The sequence below is a fragment of the Talpa europaea genome, assembly GCF_964194135.1.
Source record: "Talpa europaea genome assembly, chromosome: 15".
Lineage (NCBI taxonomy): Eukaryota > Metazoa > Chordata > Mammalia > Eulipotyphla > Talpidae > Talpa > Talpa europaea.
This window is the reverse complement of record NC_140083.1, coordinates 82,076,070-82,099,689: the sequence shown is the minus strand read 5'-3', so window position 1 is coordinate 82,099,689 and position 23,620 is coordinate 82,076,070. Positions and strand designations below refer to the sequence as shown.

Sequence of the window (23,620 nt, the reverse complement as noted above, 5' to 3'; positions counted from 1 at the left end):
TTGCACAAAAGTTTTATAGATAAGACTATAATTTTTTTTTTTTTTTTTTGTGGGACCCTCGCCGGTGGTCGGGGATCGAACTGGTGCTGCAGAGGCTGCGGGCAGCCTTGCAACCCAGTGCTCAACCGCTGCACCACCAGGGGAGGCCCGATAAGACTATAATTCTTTATCTTTTAAAATATCTTTAGATATAAGGATTGCACATTGAATGGATGTGCCCAAGACACAATTAACAATGTCTCAAAAATTCCCTTCCTGAGTTGCAACTGATTAGTCATAGTCATCACCCCCTATAAACAATACAGCTTAGTAGTTAAGGTACTAAGAGTGAGGCTAATCTACGTCCCAATTCTAGCAATGCCATTTATAGGTAATGGCCCTAAGCAGGATATGTTATCTAAATCTTGGTTTCCTCCTCTGTAGATATTATGAACCACATCCCTTAGAGTTGTGATGATTGATTAAGATAATATATTACCACATTTAGATAATATGGTAATTAGTAAGTGTTCAATAAATTTTAGCTATTACCCATTAAATACAGATGTTTGGTTTACTGATGTAGGCATTTAAGAGATTTGAGTTTAGGCTGCATTCTTCTACTTATCTCTAGCCACCAGGGGGCACCATTGCCTTTGTCCATTTAAAAGAGATCCTCCCAAGGTCAAGACGACCTCAGTGTTCATTCAACTCTCTTTCCTTTTGCCCCCTCCTGTTCCCAGGCACTTCGTTGTGTTTAGACCTAGAGTTTATCTGGAGAATGTAAACTGCTTTACTCAGTGGCTTTATCTTCTCCCGTAACTTTCTTCCTGCCTCCCCAGATCCCACCTACTTTTATTTTTTTTAAAGATTTATTTATTTATGGGCCTCCCCTGGTGGCGCAGTGGTTGAGTGCTGGGCCATAAAGCTGCCCACAGCCTCTGCAGCGCTGGTTAGATCCCCGGCCACCAGCGAGGGTCTCACATGGTGCTGCAGACCTCTCCTGCTGTGCCCGCCGCTCCCCTCAGCAGTGTATTTCGTCAGTCTGCCTGTTCTGCTCCCTGCTCTGGCTCTGGTGAATTCTCTCACCCTCCCACACTTCTGACTGTACCCAGGGCTTGTATAAATAAATAAATAAATAAATCTTTAAAAAAAAAAAAAAGATGTATTTATTTATGCATACGAAAGCTGGGGTGTGGGCCAGAGGTACAGGGGGTGGGGGTGGGAGGTGGGGTAAAAGGATCCAGAGATAGAGTGGAGAGCAGAACAGGCAGACTGACGGAAACACACTGCTGAGGGGAACAGGGGTCAAAGTCTACGGGTGGGGGTGGGATCAAACACTTGCTTCACTGGCTGCCTATAGCTTCACACTTGCTAAGACTTAACCCCTTGTGTGACCAAGAAGCCCTTCCACACACACTTTTAGGAAGAGTCTCTAAGCCAGCTCCTGGGATATACCATTTAGTCCCTTTGAAGCCTGGGCTTTCCCATTGGCCTTACACTAATGGAGATCAGAACTGAAAACTTCAAAAGAAGCCCATAAAGTCCTCATGACATTAGGCTGTAAGACATTGTGTCAAAGGGCTTAGAGTACTATCCCCTACCCTCCGTCCAATCCACAATAGGTTACCCTTCCATCTACTCAAAAATTATCCCAGGGGTAGGCTCACCCTGAGAATGCCTCTGTTCTCGTGGGGCACCAGAGTTCAGTCTTCTGGTCTGCCCGCTAGCCTCTGTGGATAATTAACCAGAGAGAAGAAATCAGGTCAAACTATTCTAGGGTTATGAGGAAATCCTCTGTGAGGTGCTAAATTGGGACTAAATATTGATCAATGGAACTTTGAAGTCACCGCGGGGGCAACTGAAGTCAGTGTTCCTCTGGGGCTTGGTTTGGCTTCTCTTTCTGAAGTTCCGTCCTAAGACCTACCTGTCTCTCAAGCCAGAGGAGCAGTGGTTGATAGGCATGAAGCTGGGTATGAGAAAATTTGGGGAGAGAAAATTATGATTTTCTTCTCCCAAGTCTAAGCTATCAACTAGCTTAATAAACTAAGCCTCACCAGACCTGGCTTAGGTGGTACTGAGCCTTCTGAACCTTGTTACTACTATGTGAGGAGATCAAAGGACCTGGGGCTTGGGATTATATGGATAAGGTGCCCTGGTCCCTGAATCATTCTCTGTCCTTGGGTCAATGACACAGTGGGCTTAGGGAGGCAGCAAGGTGCTGAGGGCTAGTCTCCTCAGAGGAGTGAGTCAGGTGTGATGTGGAAGCTCATTTTAGAGCCATAGTTCATTTCTTGTTCTCCGGGGAGCCCAGGGTAAGAGTATAAAAAAGGTAGCCAAGTAGGAGAAGGGGCCCTGAGGCCCTCTGAGAGATACTGGAGTAATGTGACAAAAGGGAGGGTGCCAATGCCTGGTTTGGGTGGAGGGAGTTGGTCTTCGGGTGATCTTAGGCTGCCTAGAAGTGGGATGGGCTGGCTATAGGGGTTGTGCTGGCTATGGGGGTTGTGCGACTAGAGTGGCTGCGAGACTAGTGCTGCGGCTCTGACCTGCACTGGAGCCTCCATGTGAAGGGGGTGTTTGTAATTCTCGGGTTTCTGGCACTAGACACAGAACAACCCACAAAAAGGGATGCCTCACCAGGCTTCTGCTTGGGCTTTCTCCCTCCACATATTGGGATCTACTCGTATCCATAACACTGGCTTCTGTGGAGGTCCCACCAACCAGCTCACTGACATCCTTACCTCTCCAAGCAGTAAGTCATTGAGCAAAGACATTCTCCAAGAGAGCACGCCAAGGGGGCAGCCGAGCGGGCAGGGCTCAGAGGCCATGACAGAACAGTGAGGAGTCGGCTCCCCAAGCCCGTTAAAGGTCGAAGCCCTCGGGCTTTTTCCTCAGATACCTCAGAACCAACCTCAAACGCGCTCAGGGCGAGGGGAGAGGACCGAGGAGGAAGTTAAGTGAGTTCTCAGGCACATACTCAGCCACCTACACGCCGCCCCCTCCCCCCGCAGCCCTAATTAGCCTAATCCGGGCGGTCCAATCCCCCCCGCCGCCCGCGCTGTCAACGGCTCAGGTCCCGCCCCCGCGGCGCGCCGCACCAATCAGCGAGCCCGCGGCGAATCCCCTGAGCGGGGCGGGCTCCGGGCGGGGGGCGGGGCCTCGCTGAGGACCTCGCCTGGGCGCCGCCGCCGGTTCGTCTCCGCTTTCCCTCAGCCGCCTCCTTTCAACCTTGTCCGCCCGTCGGTGCGGCCTCCGGTCCCGCGGCGGCGGCTCCCCGTTCCTGCCGCAGCTCTCTCCCCTTCTCCCTCCCCAGCAGGTCCCCGAGTTCGCCCGCCATGGCTTTACTCACCGCGGCCACTCGGCTCCTCGGGGCCAAGGTGAGCAGCTCCGCGCGGGAGCGAGCCGTCCGGGGTGGGGCTGCGGCGCCGCGGGCCTCCGGCGCCGGGGTCACCTCCCCCCCGCGCGCCTTAAAGGGGCCCCGCGGGGCGGCCGCGGCCCATGTGCGGCTCCGGCCTTCCGGCGCCGGCGGGTGAGCGTGGAGGGGGCGCTGCCCGCCCCCGTCTTGCGGGGGAGGCCGGACCCCACTTCACGCCACGTGTCTGGGTGGAGGGGAGTGGGGAGCGGGTGGCCCCGGGCCATTAAAAAAAAGAAAAAAAGAAAGAGAAGGCCCGCCAGTGGAGACCATGTGTTCCCCCGAGTTCGGGACAGCGCCTGTCCGGGGCGGGGGTGAGAGGAGGGGCCGGGCGAGCGGCTGTGCTCGCGCGTCCTCCGGCCGGGGCTGCAGCCGCGTCGATGTCGGCTTCTGCTCCTAGCCCGGGCCTTGTCAGCGCAGAACCGCCCGGTTCCATTTCTCGAGCCCGGTTAATGCCCGCGGGGAGCGCGCCCGGAGCAGTCCTGCGGAGGAGCGGGGCTCACGCTGGCCTCGGGACGCTCGCACTTTTTACATAGGAGGCTTTGGGTGGAGGCGGGGCGCTGCTGTGAGACCTTCTGCATAGTTGTCATGTACGAGTGGAGAAAGCACCAAAAAGATCATTTCTCCCAAACTGCGGGCCGATAAATGAAGATACTGGGCAGGAGAGAGTAAGGCCAAGGTCACGTGACTGCTGGTTCACCCAGTTTTGCTGTTAAATCTACCCAGAGGGCCTCCCCTCATTCTTTGGGCACTTTACTTCACTTTTACTGCCTTCTGGATCATAGGAATCTTGTTGCAGGTGATGGTGTTTTCAATTTCAGATTGCCAAGACTTTTTTTTTGGATAATACAGCCTTTTAAACAGAGGAATTGCTGTCCTGAGGGAGTCCTAGCCCTCTCATGCAAGGAAGGACAGTCCCATAAGTGACCTTGACTCCTGCAAAGAATTTATATTTTCTCTTCTGCAGACAGATTGAAGTTGCAGGCACTTAGGGAAAGGAAAGTATAGGGATGGTTTTGGCTGGCTGTCGGTGCGCTTGCGTGGTTGGCAGCTAAGGTGAAACCTGTACGATTTATATTGGGGTTCTTCCAGACACCAGCAGCAAGGTGGAGGCTGTTCATTGGGGAGATACTTGTCTTACTTTACTGTTGCTTCTGCTGCCAGGGAACAGGGTAAGGAAGCCTCCTGGGAAATGAAGTAAGTTCTAGATAGTGTTTTTGGCAGAATAGGGGACACTATAATTAGTTCATTCCAGAACTGCTAACCATGACCAGATGTCTAACCCTACAATAGTTTGAAAGAGTCTTTACAACTTACCTTTTGAATTTATTTTGTTTCTTAAGCTTTTGGATGAGTTCAGAAAACTTTTGGGATGACAAGCTATTTAATTGTAGTCTTGTTGCTGTTTCACTTACTTTCCTGTCAGAGAGGGACCGAGGATCCCAGAAACCTATATGTTGGAAGCCATTAGAAGACTTTTGACCCTTAAATCTAGCAAAGGCCAATCAACTCAGGAATGGAAATTTCCAAGAAGCCTTTCAGTTTGCCATTATTGTTATCACCTGCTTGAGCTTTCTTTCTTTCTTTTTTTAAATTGATTTATTTATGCATACAAGAGCTGGGGTAAGGCCAGAGATGGGGGTGGGGTGAGAGGATTCACCAGAGACAGAGTGGGGAGCAGAACAGGCAGATTGACTGAAACACACTGCTGAGGGGAGCAGCAGGTGAGACAAGAAAGGTCTGCTGCGCCCTATGGGTTGCTCCCTGGCCTGGGGTTGAACTTGTGCTATAGTATCTGAGGATAACTTCACAGTGCTGAGACCCCACTCCCTGCACCATCAGGGAAGCCCCTTAATTAGTACTTAGTTTTACTTTTGCAGTTAAGGTAGGCTTTAGAAGGACAAAAAGAATCTTCTGTCCTGGAAGGACTGACCCTTATCATTTTGATCCTCAAGGTCAGAAGTAGTTTCACTTTTTGAGGGGAGAATTCTTTTTAACCTTGGTAGGAAAAACAAATGTCATTGTTCTCTTGTTCCACCATACCTAGGTATTTAAAGGAACACCTGAATTGGAAGGAAACTAATTCAGAGCTTGTTTTAAAATTGTTTGATTTCGGAGCCTCCCTGGTGGCGCAAGGGGTTAAGTCTCAGCACTATGAAGCTGTCCGCAGCCTCTCTAGCGTGGGTTTGATTCCCGGATGGCCAGGGAGATACCCACATGGTGCAGCAGACCTCTCCTGCCTTACCCACTGCTCTCCTCAGCAGTGTATTTCAGTAGGTCTGCCTGTGCTGCTCCCCACTCTGTCTCTGGTGAAACCTCTCTCTACCACCCCATACCCCTGGCCTGCACCCCAGCTCTTGTATGCATAAATCTTTTTTTTTTAATTTTTTTTGCATGTTTTTATTTATTTATTTATTTGTTTGTTTGTTTGTTTTGTTTATACATGCACTGGGTACAGTCAGAAGCGCGGGAGGGTGAGAGAATTCACCAGAGCCAGAGCGGGGAGCAGAGCAGGCAGAAGGACCGAAGTACACTGCTGAGGGGAGCAGCGGGCGGCAGGAGAGGTCTGCGCACCATGCGGGACCCTCCCCCGGTGGCTGGGGAGCAGCCGGGGATCGAACCGGCGCCGCAGAGGCCGCGGGCAGCTTCGCAACCCAGCGCTCAACCGCTGCGCCACCGGGGAGGCCCGCATAAATAAATCTTAACAAAAAATAAAATAAAATTGTTTGATTTCTTGTTTATCCAAATGAATTTATATTAAGCAATGGTTTTAGTATTAGCTGTGGGTACCTTAGCTTTGCAATGTAAATTTTGTCTTTTCTGGGCTTGGCTCTGGGCTAAGAATTGGAATAGGACCAGTTCACTTCTTTTTTTTTTTTTTTAAAGATTTATTTATTTATTTATACAAGCACTGGGTACAGTCAGAAGCGCGGGAGGGTGAGAGAATCCACCAGAGCCAGAGCGGGGAGCAGAGCAGGCAGAAGGACCGAAGTACACTGCTGAGGGGAGCAGCGGGCAGCAGGAGAGGTCTGCGTGCCATGTGGGACCCTCCTTCCATGGCCGGGGAGCAGCCGGGGATCGAACCGCCCCTGCAGAGGTTGCAGGCAGCTTCGCAACCCAGCACTCAACCGCTGTGCTACCGGGGAGGCCCCCCCAGTTCACTTCTAGACTCTTCATGCCAACCTGACTTAAGCAGCCCTAGTTATAGTTATTTCTTATACCACTGAGAATTACTTGTCTAAGCAGGCAGGATGTTTAGTAACTTTGAGCAAGTCAATCCAAAAGTGTTTGTAGAATTTTTTTTTTTTTAAGATTTATTTATCTATAGAAGAACTGGGGTACAGGCCAGAGGCATGGGAGGGTGAGAGAATTCACCAGAGACAGCGGGAAGCAGAACAGGCAGACTGACTGAAATCTGCTGAGGGGAGCAGCGGGGAGACAGGAGAGGTCTGCTGCGCCATGTGGGTATCCCCCTGGCCGGCCGGGAATCAAACCCATGCTGCAGAGGCTGTGGACAGCTTCACAGCGCTGCGCTCAACATGCCTCACCGGGGAGGCCCTGATTTTAGATTATTTTTAGAGTTTTTCAAGATAGTTAATACTCATAATTCTATTACAGCAGTCCTACATCATTGCACATCTCCTGTATAAATCCTAGTCTGAAACTGAATTAAATAAAATTGTCCATTTTGTTTGGTGGAATGTTAGGCTTAAAGCCCAAAACTTTTAAAGACAAGCACTCAAATTTCTGAGCCTTTGTTCTGATTATCAGCCTACCCAAAATAATGGCAATTCCTTGACACTTACTAGAGGGACCAGAAATGAAAAATGAAGGGTAAAGCATCATGTGCTAGTGGTGGAACAACTGTATTTGATCTTCCTAGTGACCTTTACAGTGTTAGAAGGTGATTGCATGGGAGTGGGGAAGCAGGGCACACAATATGGTGAGGAGACATGAGGGCGATAACTAGATAGGAAAGCTGGCATTTGTGGTTTTTAGAATCCAGGTGAGCAGCAAGCAGGATACCATACTTTGTGGATTTCCAGAGCACACAGTAATTCCTTCTGCCCTGTTTTTAGTGCTTTAGTGATAGAGTTGAGTATGATGTCAAATGTAAACCAGTAGTGAGGTAACTTTAGCAGTACATTTTTCTTACGATCCTCTTCAATTCTTCCCTCAAATTTCTTAGGTCCTTGTATTTCTTTTTAACATGCTGTCATTCTTCAAGGTCTCTAAGTTCAGTGTGCTTTATCACCTGGATGCTTTTTAACATCACCCATTCGTGAATCCTGCCTTAGAATTCTGATTCAGTAAAGGTGGAATGGAATCTGGAAACCTGAACTTTGTCAGGTCCCTCAGTTGACAGACCATGCTTGATGTTCTCTTTCTGATGGGCCAGTCAAACCACATACAGACCTTTTAGTTTGCAAATTTATTGAATATGTGTATGAAACCTTGAGCAATTTCAATTTAGCGATTATTTTAAAAATTGGCTTCATAAGTGACTATTCTAAACAACAGTCTGTTTTAGACTATTTTCCATAGTTTTGTATTCATAGTTCTTTTTTTCCCCAAATGCATTAGAAAAAGATTTCTGAATCCTTGAGCAAAACATTACAAGAGCCTCCCTGGTATCACAAGCAGTTAAGTCTCGGCACTGTGAAGCTATACGCAGCCACTACATCACGAGTTCGATCCCCAGCCAGGGAGCTGATCCATATGGTGCAGCAGACCTCTCCTGTCTCGCCTGCTGCTCCCCTCAGCAGTGTATTTCAGTAGATCCACCTGTTCTGCTCCCCACTCTGTCTCTGGTGAATCCTTTCCCCCCTCCCACAGCTCTGGCCTATACCCCAGTTCTTGGATGCATAAATAAAATCTTTCAAAAAAGGGCCTCCCCGGTGGCGCAGCGGTTGAGCGCTGGGTTGCGAAGCTGCCCACAGCCTCTGCAGCACCGGTTCAATCCCCGGCTGCTCCCCGGCCACCGGAGGAGGGTCCCACATGGCGCGCAGACCTCTCCTGCCGCCCGCTGCTCCCCTCAGCAGTGTACTTCGGTCCTTCTGCCTGCTCTGCTCCCTGCTCTGGCTCTGGTGAATTCTCTCACCCTCCTACGCTTCTGACTGTACCCAGTGCTTGTATAAATAAATAAATAAATCTTTAAAAAAAAAAAAATCTTTCAAAAAAAAAATTAGGAGCTAAAACATAAAGATAACTAGTAGGGGTAAGGGAACAGTTTCCACTTCCTGAGAAAGTCATAAGGGGACAGTCAGATCCTGTATACTTTATCAGTTACTATATACTCAGTGTATGCATTAATTGTTACCAAATATTTGTTAAAGAATGGAAAGAATTTCTACTGAAAGGAAAATCGGGACTCTTAATTCTTTTCTGGAGCTGAATTGGTGCCTTTTTTGTCTTCCTTGTTGAATGATCAGTGAACCTTTAGGGAAGTGCCTGTTGGAAAATGGCAGGTAGAATTATTATTATTATTATTTTTGGCCCTCCCTGGTGGCACAAGGAGTTAAGACACAACCTGTGAAGCTATTCGCAGCCACTGGAGCATGAGTTCAATCCCCGGGCAGGGAGCTACCCACATGGTGCAGCAGTCCTCTCTTGACTCGCCCGCTGCTCCCCTAAGCAGTGTATTTCAGTCAGTCTGCCTGCTAGGTTCCCCACTCTGTCTCTGGTGAATCCTCCCACCGCCTCCGCCCCACCTCTGACCTACACCCCAGTGGCTGGTGATAGCTTGATAGTGCTGAGACTTTAACCCCTGCACCACCAGGGAGGCCCCAACAGGTAGAATTATTAAAGAAATTCCCCCAAGTACAAAGGGGGTCAGAGAATGATATCTGAATATTACTCTGGTCAGGCTATTAAGTGGCCTGACCCAGTACAGTGCAGGCCAATTTTCACGATTATCATTGTGAAGTTAAGTCACATGTTAAGTGACTTTAACTCTCACCTGGTTTGAGGGCGAGAGGAGTCCTTGCCATATGCATGTTCTTTTCCTTCAGCATTGGAAAACTTCATGGCACAAGATTTTTTCCTCCCAGTTCTTAGTGCGTTATGTTTGGTTCACTGACTAAGCCAGTTCTGCTGGCTTGGCAAGCTCTCATCTTGATGAAGGACAAGGGCTTTATTAAAATCACAAGCATCTCTTTCAAGCTTTTTTTTTTAATTTTTATTTTTATATAAGAACTGGGGTACAGGCCAGATGCGCAGGAGGGTGAGAGGATTCACCAGAGACAGAACGGGGAACGGAACAGGCAGACTGAAGAAATATGCTGCCGAGGGGAGCAGCGGGCGAGACAGGAGAGGTCTGCTTCGCCATGTGAGATTCTTGCTGGTTTGCCGGCCCGCCGGGATCAAACCCGCGCTGCAGAGGCTGCGGAGGGCTTCACAGTGTGGCGCTCAAAGGCCTGTGCCACCAGGGAAGCCCAACTTGCAAGCTTTTAATGTTGGAGCTCCTGGAAATGTGGAAGGGCATATTCTGAATTTGCTTGGGTTGGAAGGTCAAAGAAAATTTGGCTTTTCCCCTATAGATGTGGACCAAAGATGCTAATTAAGAGAGGAAAATAAAACTGTTTCTCCAAATAGAATTTATTATTACTAGAATTTGGGAGAGAAATCCTCTTTCTATTGAGGCAGGAAAGGATTGAAAAGGTAAGAGACCCTTCAGAAAAAAGCCTCTTTTATAAAGAAACTAAACGATTCTTGGTAAGTGATTTGGCCAATACCCCATTCCAGAAATACTCTCTTAAGTATTCTAGGCAATCCTAGCAGAGATTCTTGCATGTGCTATTAGTCCTGTTCTCCCTTGCCCCTTTAATTCTTTCAATTTTATTTTTCCATCCTAGCCCACATCTATCAACAATAGCAAACTCAGGGCCTCCCCGGTGGCGCAGCGGTTGAGCGCTGGGTTGCGAAGCTGCCCGCAGCCTCTGCAGCACTGGTTTGATTCCCAGCTGCTCCCCGGCCACCGGCGGAGGGTCCCACATGGTGCGCAGACCTCTCCTGCCGCCCACTGCTCCCCTCAGCAGCGTATTTCAGTCCTTCTGCCTGCTCTGCTCCCCGCTCTGGCTCTGGTGAATTCTCTCACCCTCCTGCGCTTCTGACTGTACCCAGTGCTTGTATAAATAAATAAATAAATCTAAAAAAAAAAATAAAAGAGAATGTGAGATGCAGTTGTTACACTTATTTAAAAAAAAAAAATTAGCAAACTCGGTGGAAGAATTCTTGCAAGGGGTGGCAGCAAACGATGTTTGAAATGGCCTCTTAGTGGTTGTGACCTCACCCGCAATCTGTAGAAAATCCTGACTTTCAGACACATTGTACTCCTGATCCTTCTTTCCATGAATCCCTCTCCCAGTGAAAGAGCTTGCCTCTTAAGTGAGGTGACGCCCTGGTTCACCTGACAGCTGCTGTACCCTCAGGTTACCCTACAAGCGGTGTATGTGTACAACCAGAAGCCAAAAGCCCAGTTGCCACACCTCCAGGGTTGGGGGAGGAGCTGGGAGGTGGAAGTTCAGCAGTGACTCAGAGGTTTGTAATCTGCCTGTCAGTAAGTGTAGTTTGAATGTACTGTACAAAACTATTCAGCTTTCTTTGGCAGCCAGGTGGTAGATGAAATGAAGTGTGTAGGCTTAGGTGTGACAAACCTCCACCATCTCCTCTATTTGCTCTTCTGGGAGAGATTATGGTTAGTTAAATTGGTTTCTTCTCCATGAGATTCTCTCTTGGTTGATAGACCCTCAAAAAAGGAAATTGGAGCTTTATTTCCTTTATTTCATCCCCTGCTCTGGCTTGACTCTCTTTCCTGGGATCTAACACATTTCTAAGAAACAGGTATTCATTGAACTCTGCTATGCAGAAGGCACAGTTCTTGATGCTTTCATGAAAATTATTTCATCATCGTTTACTGGTCTACCCCAAAAATTGACTTGATTATTACCAATTTAGAGATGTGAAAACTGTGATATAGATATTAGATCACATAGCTAAGGTAACACAGCAGTATAGTGATTGAACCTGGATTTAGGATTTGATCATTGAAAACTTCACATCCCAAACACTTTATGTTCTACCCTATTGCTTGCTCCTTTGCCTAGACCATGGGTGTGTCTCAGACTGACTTGTTCATATGAATCATCTAGTGGGCTTGTTAAGATTTATATCTTATATATCTTTATATCTTAGTATGTCTAAGGTGAGCCCTAAGATTCTGCATCTCTCTGACAAACTCCAAATAACACTAATGCTGCTGACTAGGCAGTCTTTTTTTTTTTTTTTTTTTTTTTAGATTTATTTATTTATACAAGAACTGGGGTACAGGCCAGATGGCCAGGAGATACTCTCACCAGAGACAGAGTGGGGAACAGAACAGGCAGACTGACGAAATACACTGCTGAGGGAAGCAGTGGGTGAGACAGGAGAGGTCTGCTGCACCGTGTGGGACCCTCGCTGGCCAGCTGGGATTGAACCGGCGCTGCAGAGGCTGCGGAGAGCTTCACAGTGTGGCACTCAGCTGCCTGCGCCACCAGGGGAGGCCCTAGGCAGTCATTTAAAAAAATTTTTTTTTAAGATTTATTTATTTATACAAGCACTGAGTACAGTCAGAAGCACGGGAGGGTGAGAGAATCCACCAGAGCCAGAGCTGGGTGGAGAACAGGCAGACTGACAAAGTACACTGCTGAGGGGGGCAGTGGGCGCGACAGGAGAGGTCTGCTGCGTCATGTGGGACCCTCACCGGTGGCCGGGGAACGAACCGGCGTTGCCAGAGGCTAAGGGCAGCCTTGCAGCCCAGCGCTCAACCGCTGCGCCACCAGGGGAGGCCCTATCTCAATTATTTTTAGTAAGAGGGCCAAGACTAGAACCCAGATTTTCTTTTCCTGGTTCCAAATCAGAAAAGTGCTTTGTTTTCTGTATTACTAGGTAAACTTATCCTAACTAGAATTTTTCATATTTTAGCCTTTTGAGCAAACATATTAATGAACTGCTAACTTTAAAATCCTTCTGGTTTCTCCTGAACTGCAGGGTTAGATTAAAATATGACTAAACTTGACACTGAAGGGTACGGGAAAGTCGCCATACTATTTAATTTGATGTATTTATTATATAACAGACATGAAGCATTTGCTGTGTGCCAGGCATGGTTTCAAGTGCTTTGTAGGGCCTCCCCGGTGGCGCAGCGGTTGAGCGCTGGGTTGCGAAGCTGCCCGCAGCCTCTGCAGCGCCGGTTCGATCCCCGGCTGCTCCCCGGCCACTGGAGGAGGGTCCCACATGGCGCGCAGACCTCTCCTGCCGCCCACTGCTCCCCTCAGCAGTGTACTTTGGTCCTTCTGCCTGCTCTGCTCCCCGCTCTGGCTCTGGTGAATTCTCTCACCCTCCCGCGCTTCTGACTGTACCCAGTGCATGTATAAACAAAACAAACAAACAAATAAATAAATAAAATAAAACATGCCTCTATTAAAAAAAAATTTAAAAATCAAGTGCTTTGTAAATACTGACTTCATTAATCCTCATAGCAGTCCTCTAAGGTAGCCGCTATTATGACTCCCATCTTACAGAGAAGGAAACAGGCACAGAAAGGTTAATGACTTGGCTAGGGTCACACAGCTAGTGAGTACAGATAAGTGTAATAGAAACAGATTCTACGACTAGATAGCCAAGCTCTTGACAGACTTTGCCTTGCACATTGGAGATCTGACTAAGTGTTGCTGATGGACATTAGGGACACTTTGTTTAAGTTGCTCCTGAGACTCCTTATTAAATGGCAAAGAAGGTCTCTACGAAGGAAATTAACACTTTGCTGATGGTGGAAGTGCAGTGCTAGTTTTGTTCCAACTTCCTCTTCCCTAACTATTTTCTTAAAATGTCATTCATGTAAACAGATCTGTGAAATCACTCACTAAGCAGGAGTCAACCGATGTTGCATTCTTTTTTTTTTTATAGAGGCGTTTTTTTATTTGTTTGTTTGTTTGTTTGTTTTGTTTATACATGCACTGGGTACAGTCAGAAGTGCAGGAGGGTGAGAGAATTCACCAGAGCCAGAGCGGGGAGCAGAGCAGGCAGAAGGACCGAAGTACACTGCTGAGGGGAGCAGCGGGCAGCAGGAGAGGTCTGCGCACCATGTGGGACCCTCCTCCGGTGGCCGGGGAGCAGCTGGGGATCGAACTGGCGCCGCAGAGGCCGCGGGCAGCTTCACAACCCAGCGCTCAACCGCTGCGCCACCGGGGAGGCCCTGATGTTGCATTCTTAAAGCCTTACAGTTCCGGGCCACCCTGGTGGTGCAGGCGGTTGAGCGCAGTGCTGTGAAGCTGTCTGCAGCCTCTGCAGCGCGGGTTCAATTCCCGGCCGGCCAGGGAGATTCCCACATGGCGCGGCAGGCCTCTCCTATCTCGCCCACTGCTCCCCTCAGCAGTGTATTTCGTCAGTCTGCCTATTCTGTTCCCCACTCTGTCTCTGGTGAATCCTCTCACACTCCCGTGCACCTGGTCTGTACCCCGGTTCTTGTATAAATAAATAAATCTTTTTTTAAAAAAAAAAAAAAGCCTTATAGTTCCCTCCCTGCTTCTCATCTTAAATGAAGTAAAAAGAGAGTGCAATTCATTGATTCTAGCAGTTCTCTCTTAGAAGGGGAAAATAAACTTTGATTTATGTTCAGCTGATAGAGGAAAGCCTCCATGCTGAGGTTCTTTTCCATTTTCATCATCTTATTAGATCACATGTGCACATCAGCTCTCCAATGTGCTAGGCAAAGTCTGTCAAGAGCTTGGCTATGTAGCTAATCGTAGAATCTGTTTCTATTACACTTATCTGTACTCACTAGCTGTGTGACCCTAGCCAAGTCTTTAACCTTTCTGTGCCTGTTTCCTTTTCTGTAAGATGGGAGTCATAATAGCGGCTACCTTAGAGGACTGCTATGAGGATTAATGAAGTCAGTATTTACAAAGCACTTGTAGACTAGACTCCCATTCTGTGTGGAGCTTGTATTTTTTCCCTAAGATTTAACCTTAATCTGTGCTTACAGTCTTTTATCTTGCTAATGAGATAGCCAACCATTCTAGAAACTTAAAAATGGCTTAGACGTGGAAAAATTATTAAGGAGAGATTTCAGCTTATTCTCTCAACTGATATGTTTGTTCCCTGTAGCCTTCAAAAAAAAAAATATCAAGCCACCACAACCACCAGCAACCCACAACTATAAGTTATGCTTCATGAGAATGGTCTCTGGGTGATGAGGCCTCAGTTATAGTTTGTGGGATTGTGAACATGGAGTAGCTTGGCCAAGGCTAGCTCTGTAGAACAATAGCTTGAACTTAGTCACGTGGCTTCCCTTGTCCACATTTTGGCAACTAATGAGAAAAAGCAAAGTTTTTCCTTTAGTCCTGGATTTGACTCGCATTTGCACCATGCAGGCTAAAGAGGCTGAAAGACTGTACTGCCCCATGTTGTACTTGTGGCCAAGTCATCTTCAGTGAGCTAGAGGAGACTCTAGGGAGAGAAGAAATGAGTTAATGATGGCTGGTTAGCAAGCTGCAGCAGTCCCACTTTGCTTTGGGGGCATATTTGTTTATATTTTGCTCTCTGAGTTTAGCTTCTTTGTAAGAGAAGCTTTTTTCAAGGGTCTCTTAACCTTTTTTTTATTATTATTATTTTATTTTTGAGTAGAAGAACTGGGGTGTAGGCCAGAGGTGTGGGAGGAGTGAGAGGATTCACCAGAGACAGAGTGGGGAGCAGACCAGGCAGATCTACTGAAATCCACTGCTGAAGGGAGCAGCAGGCAAGACAGGAAAGGTCAGCTGCACTGGCTGGGTATCAAACTTATGCTGCAGTAGCTGCAGATAGCTTCATAGTGCTGATACTTAACCCCTTGCACCACCAGGGAGGCCCCTCTTTTACCTTTTCAATCCTCTTTCCTACCCCAATAGAAAGAGGATTAGTAAAATTTAAAATGCCCTCAAGACCCTACTGAACTCTCACTCTACCTAGACTTGAGATTTTCAGAATTTATATAGTACCATTGGTTCAGATGATTTCAGCACAACCAGAGAATGTTGCAACAGTTACTGGAGAAGGTCTCTGGCCTTTTGATAAAAGGAGAAAAGTTGTAAATTTGATCTGTGATGAGTTTGTGTGTTTAATCTTTGTTTTCAAAGTGCTTTCATATCCATTAGAGTTTAATTATCACAAAACAACCCTGTGAGATGTATGCTGGGTATTAGCATCATTTTATAGATGAGGAAAGTATCTCACTTTATCTTTTTTTTTAAGATTGATTTATTTATGCATGCAAGAGCTGGGGCGCAGGCCAGAGATGCTGGGGTGAGAGGATTCGCCAGAGCAGAACAGGCAGATTGATTGAAATACACTGCCGAGGGGAGCAGCAGGCGAGACAGGCAAAGTCTGCTGCGCCATGCGGGTAGCTCCCTGGTCGGGGATCGAGCTTGTGCCACAGTGGCTGCAGTCAGCTTCATAGGTTGCGTCCCAACCCCTTGGCACCATCAGAGAGGCCCACTTTATCTTTTTTTTTTTTTTTCAAAGATTATTTATGCATACAAGAACTGGGGTACAGATCAGTGGGGAGGGGGCAGGGGATGAGAGGATTCACCAGAGACAGTGTGGGAAACAGAACAGCAGGTTGACTGAAATACACTGCTGAGGGGAGCAGCGGGCGAGACAGGAGAGGTCTGCCGTGCCATGTGGGTAGCTCCCTGGCCAGCTGGGAATCAAACCCATGCTGCAGAGGCTGTGGACAGCTTTACAGCGCTATATTCAACCTGCTGTGCCACTGGGGAGGCCCAACTGGGTATTTTTAACTGCTTCTCTGATCTTTCCTCTGTGCCTGACAAAACACAGGCCTGTGTGATGAACCTAGACAATGAGAAAAGTTTCTCTTTAGGGAATGCTGAATGAGATTATAAATGTAAGAAGCAGAGTTAAATCTACTGAGACCAGTCTGGTAACTCCTTCCGTGTACTGCTCATAATCTTTTGTAGCTTTCTGATGTTAAACTGACCTTAGAAGCTCAGGTGAAGAGTAGGGCTGAGTTACTGTAACTCCTGTTAATAAATAAGAAGGAGGTCTAACTGTTTCCTTGGATTTGTGTGTTCTTTGCAGAATGCGTCCTGTCTTGTTCTCGCTGCCCGGCATGCCAGTGCTTCTTCCACAGTAAGATTTGGAAAAGGGAACTGAGAATCACTGAGACATCCTGACCCTGGGACCCAAAGTGTGGGTGGGGGAGTTGGCTGCCGCCTAGCCTCATCGTTATCCTGAGTATCTCCTGGAGGTGTCCTTGTTGTTACTATTATTGTTAATAATAAAATTCTACAGCTACTTTAAGAAATAATTTTACTCTATAATGCAGTAAAGTGAGAATATCAAATAATTTTGCCTAATCTTTTTAAATATTTTTAAAATTGTAAATTATACATGACATAAAAATTACTTTTTTTTTTTAAGATTTATTTTATACAAAACCGGGGTACAGGCCAGGCCAGATGTGCGGGAGGATGAGAGGATTCACCAGAAACAGAGCAGAGAACAGAACAGGCTGAAGGACTGAAATACACTGCTGAAGGGGAGCAGTGGGTGAGACAGGAGAGGTCCACTTGCCATGTGGGTTGCTCCGAGGTCGGCAGGGATTGAACCGGCACTGCAGAGACTGCGGACAGCTCCACAGCGCTGCGCTCAACCGCCTGCGCCACCAGGGAGGCCCAAAATTTACCATTTTTAAGTGTACAGTGCAGTGGCAGGAAGTCCATTCACATTTTTATGCAGCCATCACCAGCTGCCATCTCCAAATTGAAACTTGACTAAACTCCTCATTACCCTCTCTGCCTAATTATTTTACCTTTATCTGTACAGAGTAGTTAACCAGACTTTCCTAGCAGACTGCCAAGATCTAAAAAGCAGTCTTAATGTACTTTGCAGGAAATCTAATGAGTCTCTTACCATCACTTGCCTCTACTTCTCTTGTTAGAATCTGAAAGATGTATTGGCTGACCTGATACCTAAGGAGCAGAACAGAATTAAGACCTTCAGGCAGCAACATGGCAAGACAGTAGTAGGCCAAATCACTGTGGACATGGTAAGGATTGTGGGGTTTGGGCTAGAAATGGTAGCTCTATACTATGCTTCTACAGAAGTGCTGTAGCCCTCACTGATGCTTTAAAACATTCTGTCCCATATAAGGAAATGTTGGCGCTTATGCTATTTATTGGAAATTAAGGTTGTGCTTTCCTACAAATTTAATAGTGGAGCTTAACCTAAGTCACCTTTCAGAGGAATGAATGAAGTTTCTATTCCTGTTTCTAACCCCTCAGCTTTTTGGGTGAGGGCTCTCTATCTTTGAGTTGATACTGTTCTGACTAACCAGTTAAACCATAGCTCTGACATATCTTCCAGAAGAGCTTTAGGATGATTTCTTCCCCAGCCCTAACAGTATGAACAGCTTAGATAATAATTCCTTATCTTTGTTTACCATTGGTTTCCATCTCATTCAGTGTAATAGGTCTGTTCTGTTTCCTTTGGTTGGAGGGGGTAAGAGTGGAAAGGAGAAAGAATAAAATACAACAAGAAAAGGAAGCAAAGTGACAGAAATATTAAATACAGTGATTTCTCAATTAAAATTTTTCATTTCCAACATTAGCAGTCTTCCTTGCTACAGTGTTCTGTAGTATAGCAAGTTAACTCAGAAATCTTCCACCCAATGAAGTTTTGCAAGAACAGGATTAAACTTCCTCTCCAGAACCCATGAAGCACTAACAAGCCCTGGCCTGAATGGTTCTGACTGTGGTTACATCCTCTTTTTTAGATGTATGGTGGCATGAGAGGCATGAAGGGCTTGGTCTATGAAACATCAGTTCTTGACCCTGATGAGGTAAGAGACCCTTATGTCAGTTACCAATTGTTATTGTGTTTTACTGAGTAATGTGCACACCGTGGATTACACAAGTGAGGGCAAAGAAAACTAAAGCATCTACATATTTTGGAGGGTGGGAAATAGGCACATGTGGAATAACTGAAGAATAAGTTTATCTTCTTAATATATCAACTAGTAAATTAAAAGTACAAAGAAGTTATGTGAAAACTTAAGGCTTTAAAAGTTCTAATTTGTTGAAAGGTCTAATAAGGTCCTGGGACCAGTAAATCGTGTGATGTCCAAGCTAATAAATTTAGGGGTTGTAATTCTTATTTCTCCCTTGAGGGCATCCGTTTCCGAGGCTACAGCATCCCCGAATGCCAGAAACTGCTGCCCAAAGCTAAAGGAGGGGAAGAGCCCCTGCCTGAGGGCCTGTTCTGGTTACTGGTGACTGGACAGATCCCAACAGAGGAGCAGGTAAGAAAGTATAAGGACCCGCTTGTGTGCCAGAGGTGAGCCTTTCTTAACTTCTCTCTCTCTTTTAGACATTTAATCCTGATCTGGCTGTGGGTGGAATTTTCTAGTGATGTTCAGTGATGGGAAGAAATCAGAATTCTGCTGTATTAGTGGGTTGGGTTGAATTCTCTTGGAATTTTTACTCAAAGGTCACTTTTTTCTCCCTTTTCCCTTTCTAGTGTTTTAAGCAGTGTCTCTCTTTTTTACAGGTATCTTGGCTCTCAAAAGAATGGGCAAAGAGGGCAGCTCTGCCTTCCCATGTGGTCACCATGCTGGACAACTTTCCCACCAATCTACACCCCATGTCTCAGCTCAGTGCAGCAATTACAGCCCTCAACAGTGAAAGTAACTTTGCCCGAGCATATGCAGAGGGTATCCACCGATCCAAGTATTGGGAGGTAGGAATTTTGGGTGTGGTAATTGATATATGATAGTCATCCAAAGGACTTTGGAATTACAAAGATAAATAAAACCAAAACCAAGGTTATTGGTTTGGTCAGAGTAATATACATGTAAAAAGAAACTATAATTCAGTAATCTTACTGTAATAAAGTTATATACACAGAGCTGTTGGAACACTGAAAAGGATGTGACTTCATAATAGAGTACCTAAAGAAGATTCTGAGTAATCACACCCTAGCCCTGAGTCACACCCTAGATCCCTCTCCTTTTTTTTTAAGATTGATTTATTTATGCATACAAGAGCTGGGGTATAGGTCAGAAGTGCAGGGGTAAGGGGATTCACCAGAGACAGAGTGGATAGTTAAACAGGCAGATTGACTGAAATACACTGCTGAGGGGAGCAGTAGGCTAGACAGAAAAGGTCTGCAGAGCCATGTGGGTCAGCTCCCTGGCAGGGATTGAACTTGTGCTGCAGTGGCTGCTGTACCTTCATAGTGCTGAGACTTAACCCCCTTGTGCCACCAGGGAGGCCCACTAAGTTATTTCTTGCTTCAATTTTACGTTTTAATTTTGGCAGCATTCTCATTGAAGTCTGGTGGTGTTGACAGAATTCATTGTGTAGTTGCCTAACAGATTACTTTATAGGGATTAAATCATTTAAGCTAGGTGTTACGGATTTTGCTTTTCGTTCCAATGGTACTGCTGAAACCTTGTCACTTACAGGAACACTTAGCCAGTAAGTATTTACTCAGTGCTTTCTGTGTACCTGAAACTGTGGATGAAATCAGAACTTTTTAAAGTTCCTAAAATCAAACTTAAAATGTTGTCCCTTCTCTAAGGGAACTTAAAATTCCTTTCAGAAAATAAAATTGGGATGCAAAAGTTAGTAAACTGTTTAACGTCACAAAAAAGAGAAGCAGGGGGCCTCCCCGGTGGCACAGCTATTGAGTGCTGGGTTGCAAAGCTGCCCGCAGCCTCTGCAGCACCGGTTCTGCAGTGCCGGTTCGATCCCCGACTGCTCCCCGGCCACCAGAGGAGGGTCCCACATGGTGCACAGACATCTCCTGCTGCCCACTGCTCCCCTCAGCAGTGTATTTCATCAGTCTGCCTGTTCTGTTCTCCGCTCTGGCTCTGGTGAATTTTCTCACCCTCCTGCGCTTCTGACTGTACCCAGTGCTTGTATAAATAAATAAATAACTCTTTTAAAAAAAGAGAGAGAGAGAAGCAAGCAGATATTTTTTATCAAATAATCTGCTCAAGCCTATAGAGCTATACATTTATAAGAAATAGAGTGGGCAGTGTCTCCCCGGTGGCGCACCAGGTTGAGCACCGCACTGTGAAGCTGTCTGCAGCCTCTGCAGTGTGGGTTCGATTCGCGGCCGGCCAGGGAGAAACCCAAATGGTGTGGCAGACCTCTCCTGCCTTGTCCGCTGCTCCCCTCAGCAGTGTCTTCTGCCTATTATGTTCCCCGCTCTGTCTCTGGTGAATTCTCTCACCCTCCCGCGCCTCTGACCTATACCCCAGTTCTTGTATAATTGAATAAATCTTAAGGAAAAAAAAAAGAAATAGAGTGGTAAATGACATCACAGCTATATAATCAGCGAAATCTAGGGGAATTTTTACAGAACACATGATCCAGTTTTCCTAACTTGCAAGTGAGAAAGGAGAGAAGGAACTTAAACTGATGAATAGAAGCTTCAGGGAATTATCAGACAATTGCTTTGTAGGCCATTTTTGGTCCTGACTCAGACAAATGAGGTGGAGTCTTTATAATCAGAGAAACTTAAATATTGAGTAAATATTTAATAGTAGTAGCATTTGTTTCCCTTTTTAGGTGGGACAGTGGTTCTTCATTTTGTTTCTGTTTTAGAGATACAAACTTAAATATTATATATTGAGGTATATAATGTCCAGAGTTTGCTCAAAATAACTTGGCCAGTAAGAGGGAAAAGTAGGGGTATAGTTGAAGTAAGAGTGGTCATGAGTTAATGATTATTTGAGCTAGATGATGGCTTGGCTGAGTAAATAACCTTGTGTGAGTTACTTAGCTTCTCTTGACTTAGTATATATATGGTGAATTTTCTTTAAAAGATGGAGATAGAAATAATTATTAAGACTGAATGCTTAGAGCCTCAGTTCCCTCATTTGTGAAATGGAGGTTACATACTTTGTAAAGCAGTAAAAACTAGGAATAATGTTTTAATGTACATGAGAGTGTGTGTGTAAATCACTTAGTGTAGTGCTTGGGTCGTAATAGTTACTTTTCAGTTAATTATTGTTACTATATTCTATATATAACCACCCAGGGTGTAACTAACCATCAACCCAAAAAGCTTGATCCATGGAGGACAAACAGCACCTCTGCTTGATTCTTCTTTGCTAATAATTCCTTTTCTTTTTTTCTCTGTTTTCTTCTTCTGATCAGTTGATATATGAAGATTGTATGGATCTGATTGCAAAGCTACCTTGTGTTGCAGCAAAAATCTACCGGAATCTCTACAGGGAGGGCAGCAGTATTGGGGCCATTGACTCCAAGCTGGACTGGTCCCACAATTTCACCAATATGTTAGGCTATACCGATGCTCAATTCACTGAGCTCATGCGCTTGTACCTCACTATCCACAGGTGAGCTACATCCAACAACCATAGCCACCAAGTGACTAGATTTGGTGGGAAATTTTAGGAAAAGCTGTGTAATGTTATCATTTTCTGAGAACAAGTGGTAGGCAGCAAGGAGCTGGGAACATAACATAAGGGATGATATAACACAAGAAAGAGATCTAGTAGAGGTTGGATCTAGCGCGTTACTATAACCACACTAAGAACAAGATAGTGCTTCTAAATGGGGAAAAAAGGGTACTATTGATAGTTGTTCTCATTGGGTGGGCCTTCAGTTTTCCAGGAGCTCCCTCTTCTGGCCATTAATGTTACAGCTGGGCTGAGCGTGAGGGAGCTTGGCCCCCAGGAATCATCGCTCAGTTGCCTCTTCAGCTCAGTGGATTAGTGGCAAGGACTGGTCATGAGATTGGAACATCTCTTGTAAAGCTTAGATATAACTGACTGGCTGTAGGCTGGTATGAGCTCAAAACTAGGCAAGTATGTGACAAATCATCTGCCCCCTGTAGCCCTCACTCTTTCTTACTCTCCCACAGTGACCATGAGGGTGGCAATGTGAGTGCCCATACCAGTCACTTGGTGGGCAGTGCCCTTTCGGACCCCTACCTGTCCTTTGCAGCATCCATGAATGGATTAGCAGGGCCCCTACATGGACTGGCAAATCAAGTAAGACTACTTTTTCTTTACTTGCTCCATGTTTTCCTTATTCCTGTGCTTTGTTTCTGATCTTGGGATTCTCCTCTAGTGTATTTATCGATACTCTTTTTATTCCCCAAATCTTACCCATAGGAAGTGCTTGTTTGGCTGACACAGCTACAGAAGGAAGTTGGCAAAGATGTGTCAGATGAGAAGTTACGAGACTACATCTGGAACACACTTAACTCAGGACGGGTGAGCAAAAATGTTTAGCAACTAGGCAAAAGGCCAACACCCAAAATATTTTTCTACCCTGAAAATTTTTAGAGACAAGAAATTTTACTTGCAGATTCAGCAGACCTTTCCCCTCTCTTTGCAGGTTGTCCCAGGCTATGGCCATGCAGTGTTAAGGAAGACTGATCCACGATACACCTGTCAGCGAGAGTTTGCTCTGAAACACCTGCCTCAGGACCCCATGTTCAAGCTGGTTGCTCAGCTGTACAAGATTGTGCCCAATGTCCTTTTAGAGCAGGGCAAAGCCAAGAATCCTTGGCCCAATGTAGATGCTCACAGTGGGGTGTTGCTCCAGGTGAGTCTTCCTTTTATGCTTTCACTCTAATTTGTCTCAAACCTTGTTGTTTTCTGCTGCTATTTACAAAATTAACTCCCCAGTCACAGTAAGAACTCTCTTACCTCCTCCCTTACCTTTTAGATGGTGGGGGGCCAGGGGATAGGGAGAAAGAGGTGCTCTCTTTTCAGAATCCCAATTGCTGTACTTTTCCCAGTGTCTTTTCTATTTAAGGCAACTGAAATTAAGGTTGTTGTTGCCCTGGACTTGGACCTGCCACTGCCTTTGGACCTTTAACAAAGTATTTTTCTCTTACCTTACAGTACTATGGCATGAAGGAGATGAATTACTACACAGTCCTGTTTGGAGTGTCACGGGCACTGGGTGTCCTGGCGCAGCTCATTTGGAGCCGAGCCCTGGGCTTCCCTCTAGAGAGGCCCAAATCCATGAGCACAGAGGGGCTGATGAAGTTTGTGGACTCTAAGTCAGGATAAAAATGGAGAATGAGGGGAAACTAACTACTAGAAAGTGAGGGAACTTAAAAATGAATACTTTTTTGTTTTATGGGGCCTTTAAATACTTAAGATTAAATTGTATCTGAGGCACTGATAATAAGTTTGAGGTTAAAATA

At 46.0% G+C, this 23,620-nt stretch overlaps 1 protein-coding gene across 1 annotated transcript; it reads left to right on the top strand.

Annotated features, from left to right (window-relative positions):
- Nucleotides 1-3,165: 3,165 nt before the first annotated feature.
- Nucleotides 3,166-23,483, top strand: CS (citrate synthase; the record flags this gene model as incomplete). Its single annotated transcript, XM_084254982.1, has 11 exons — nucleotides 3,166-3,356; nucleotides 16,508-16,558; nucleotides 17,370-17,477; nucleotides 18,204-18,269; nucleotides 18,597-18,728; nucleotides 18,977-19,165; nucleotides 21,595-21,794; nucleotides 22,322-22,451; nucleotides 22,575-22,676; nucleotides 22,801-23,010; nucleotides 23,313-23,483. Exons 1-11 carry the CDS (start codon nucleotides 3,315-3,317, stop codon nucleotides 23,481-23,483), a joined length of 1,401 nt encoding a protein of 466 aa, XP_084111108.1. The 5' UTR covers nucleotides 3,166-3,314.
- Between the last annotated feature and the right edge of the window lie 137 nt (nucleotides 23,484-23,620).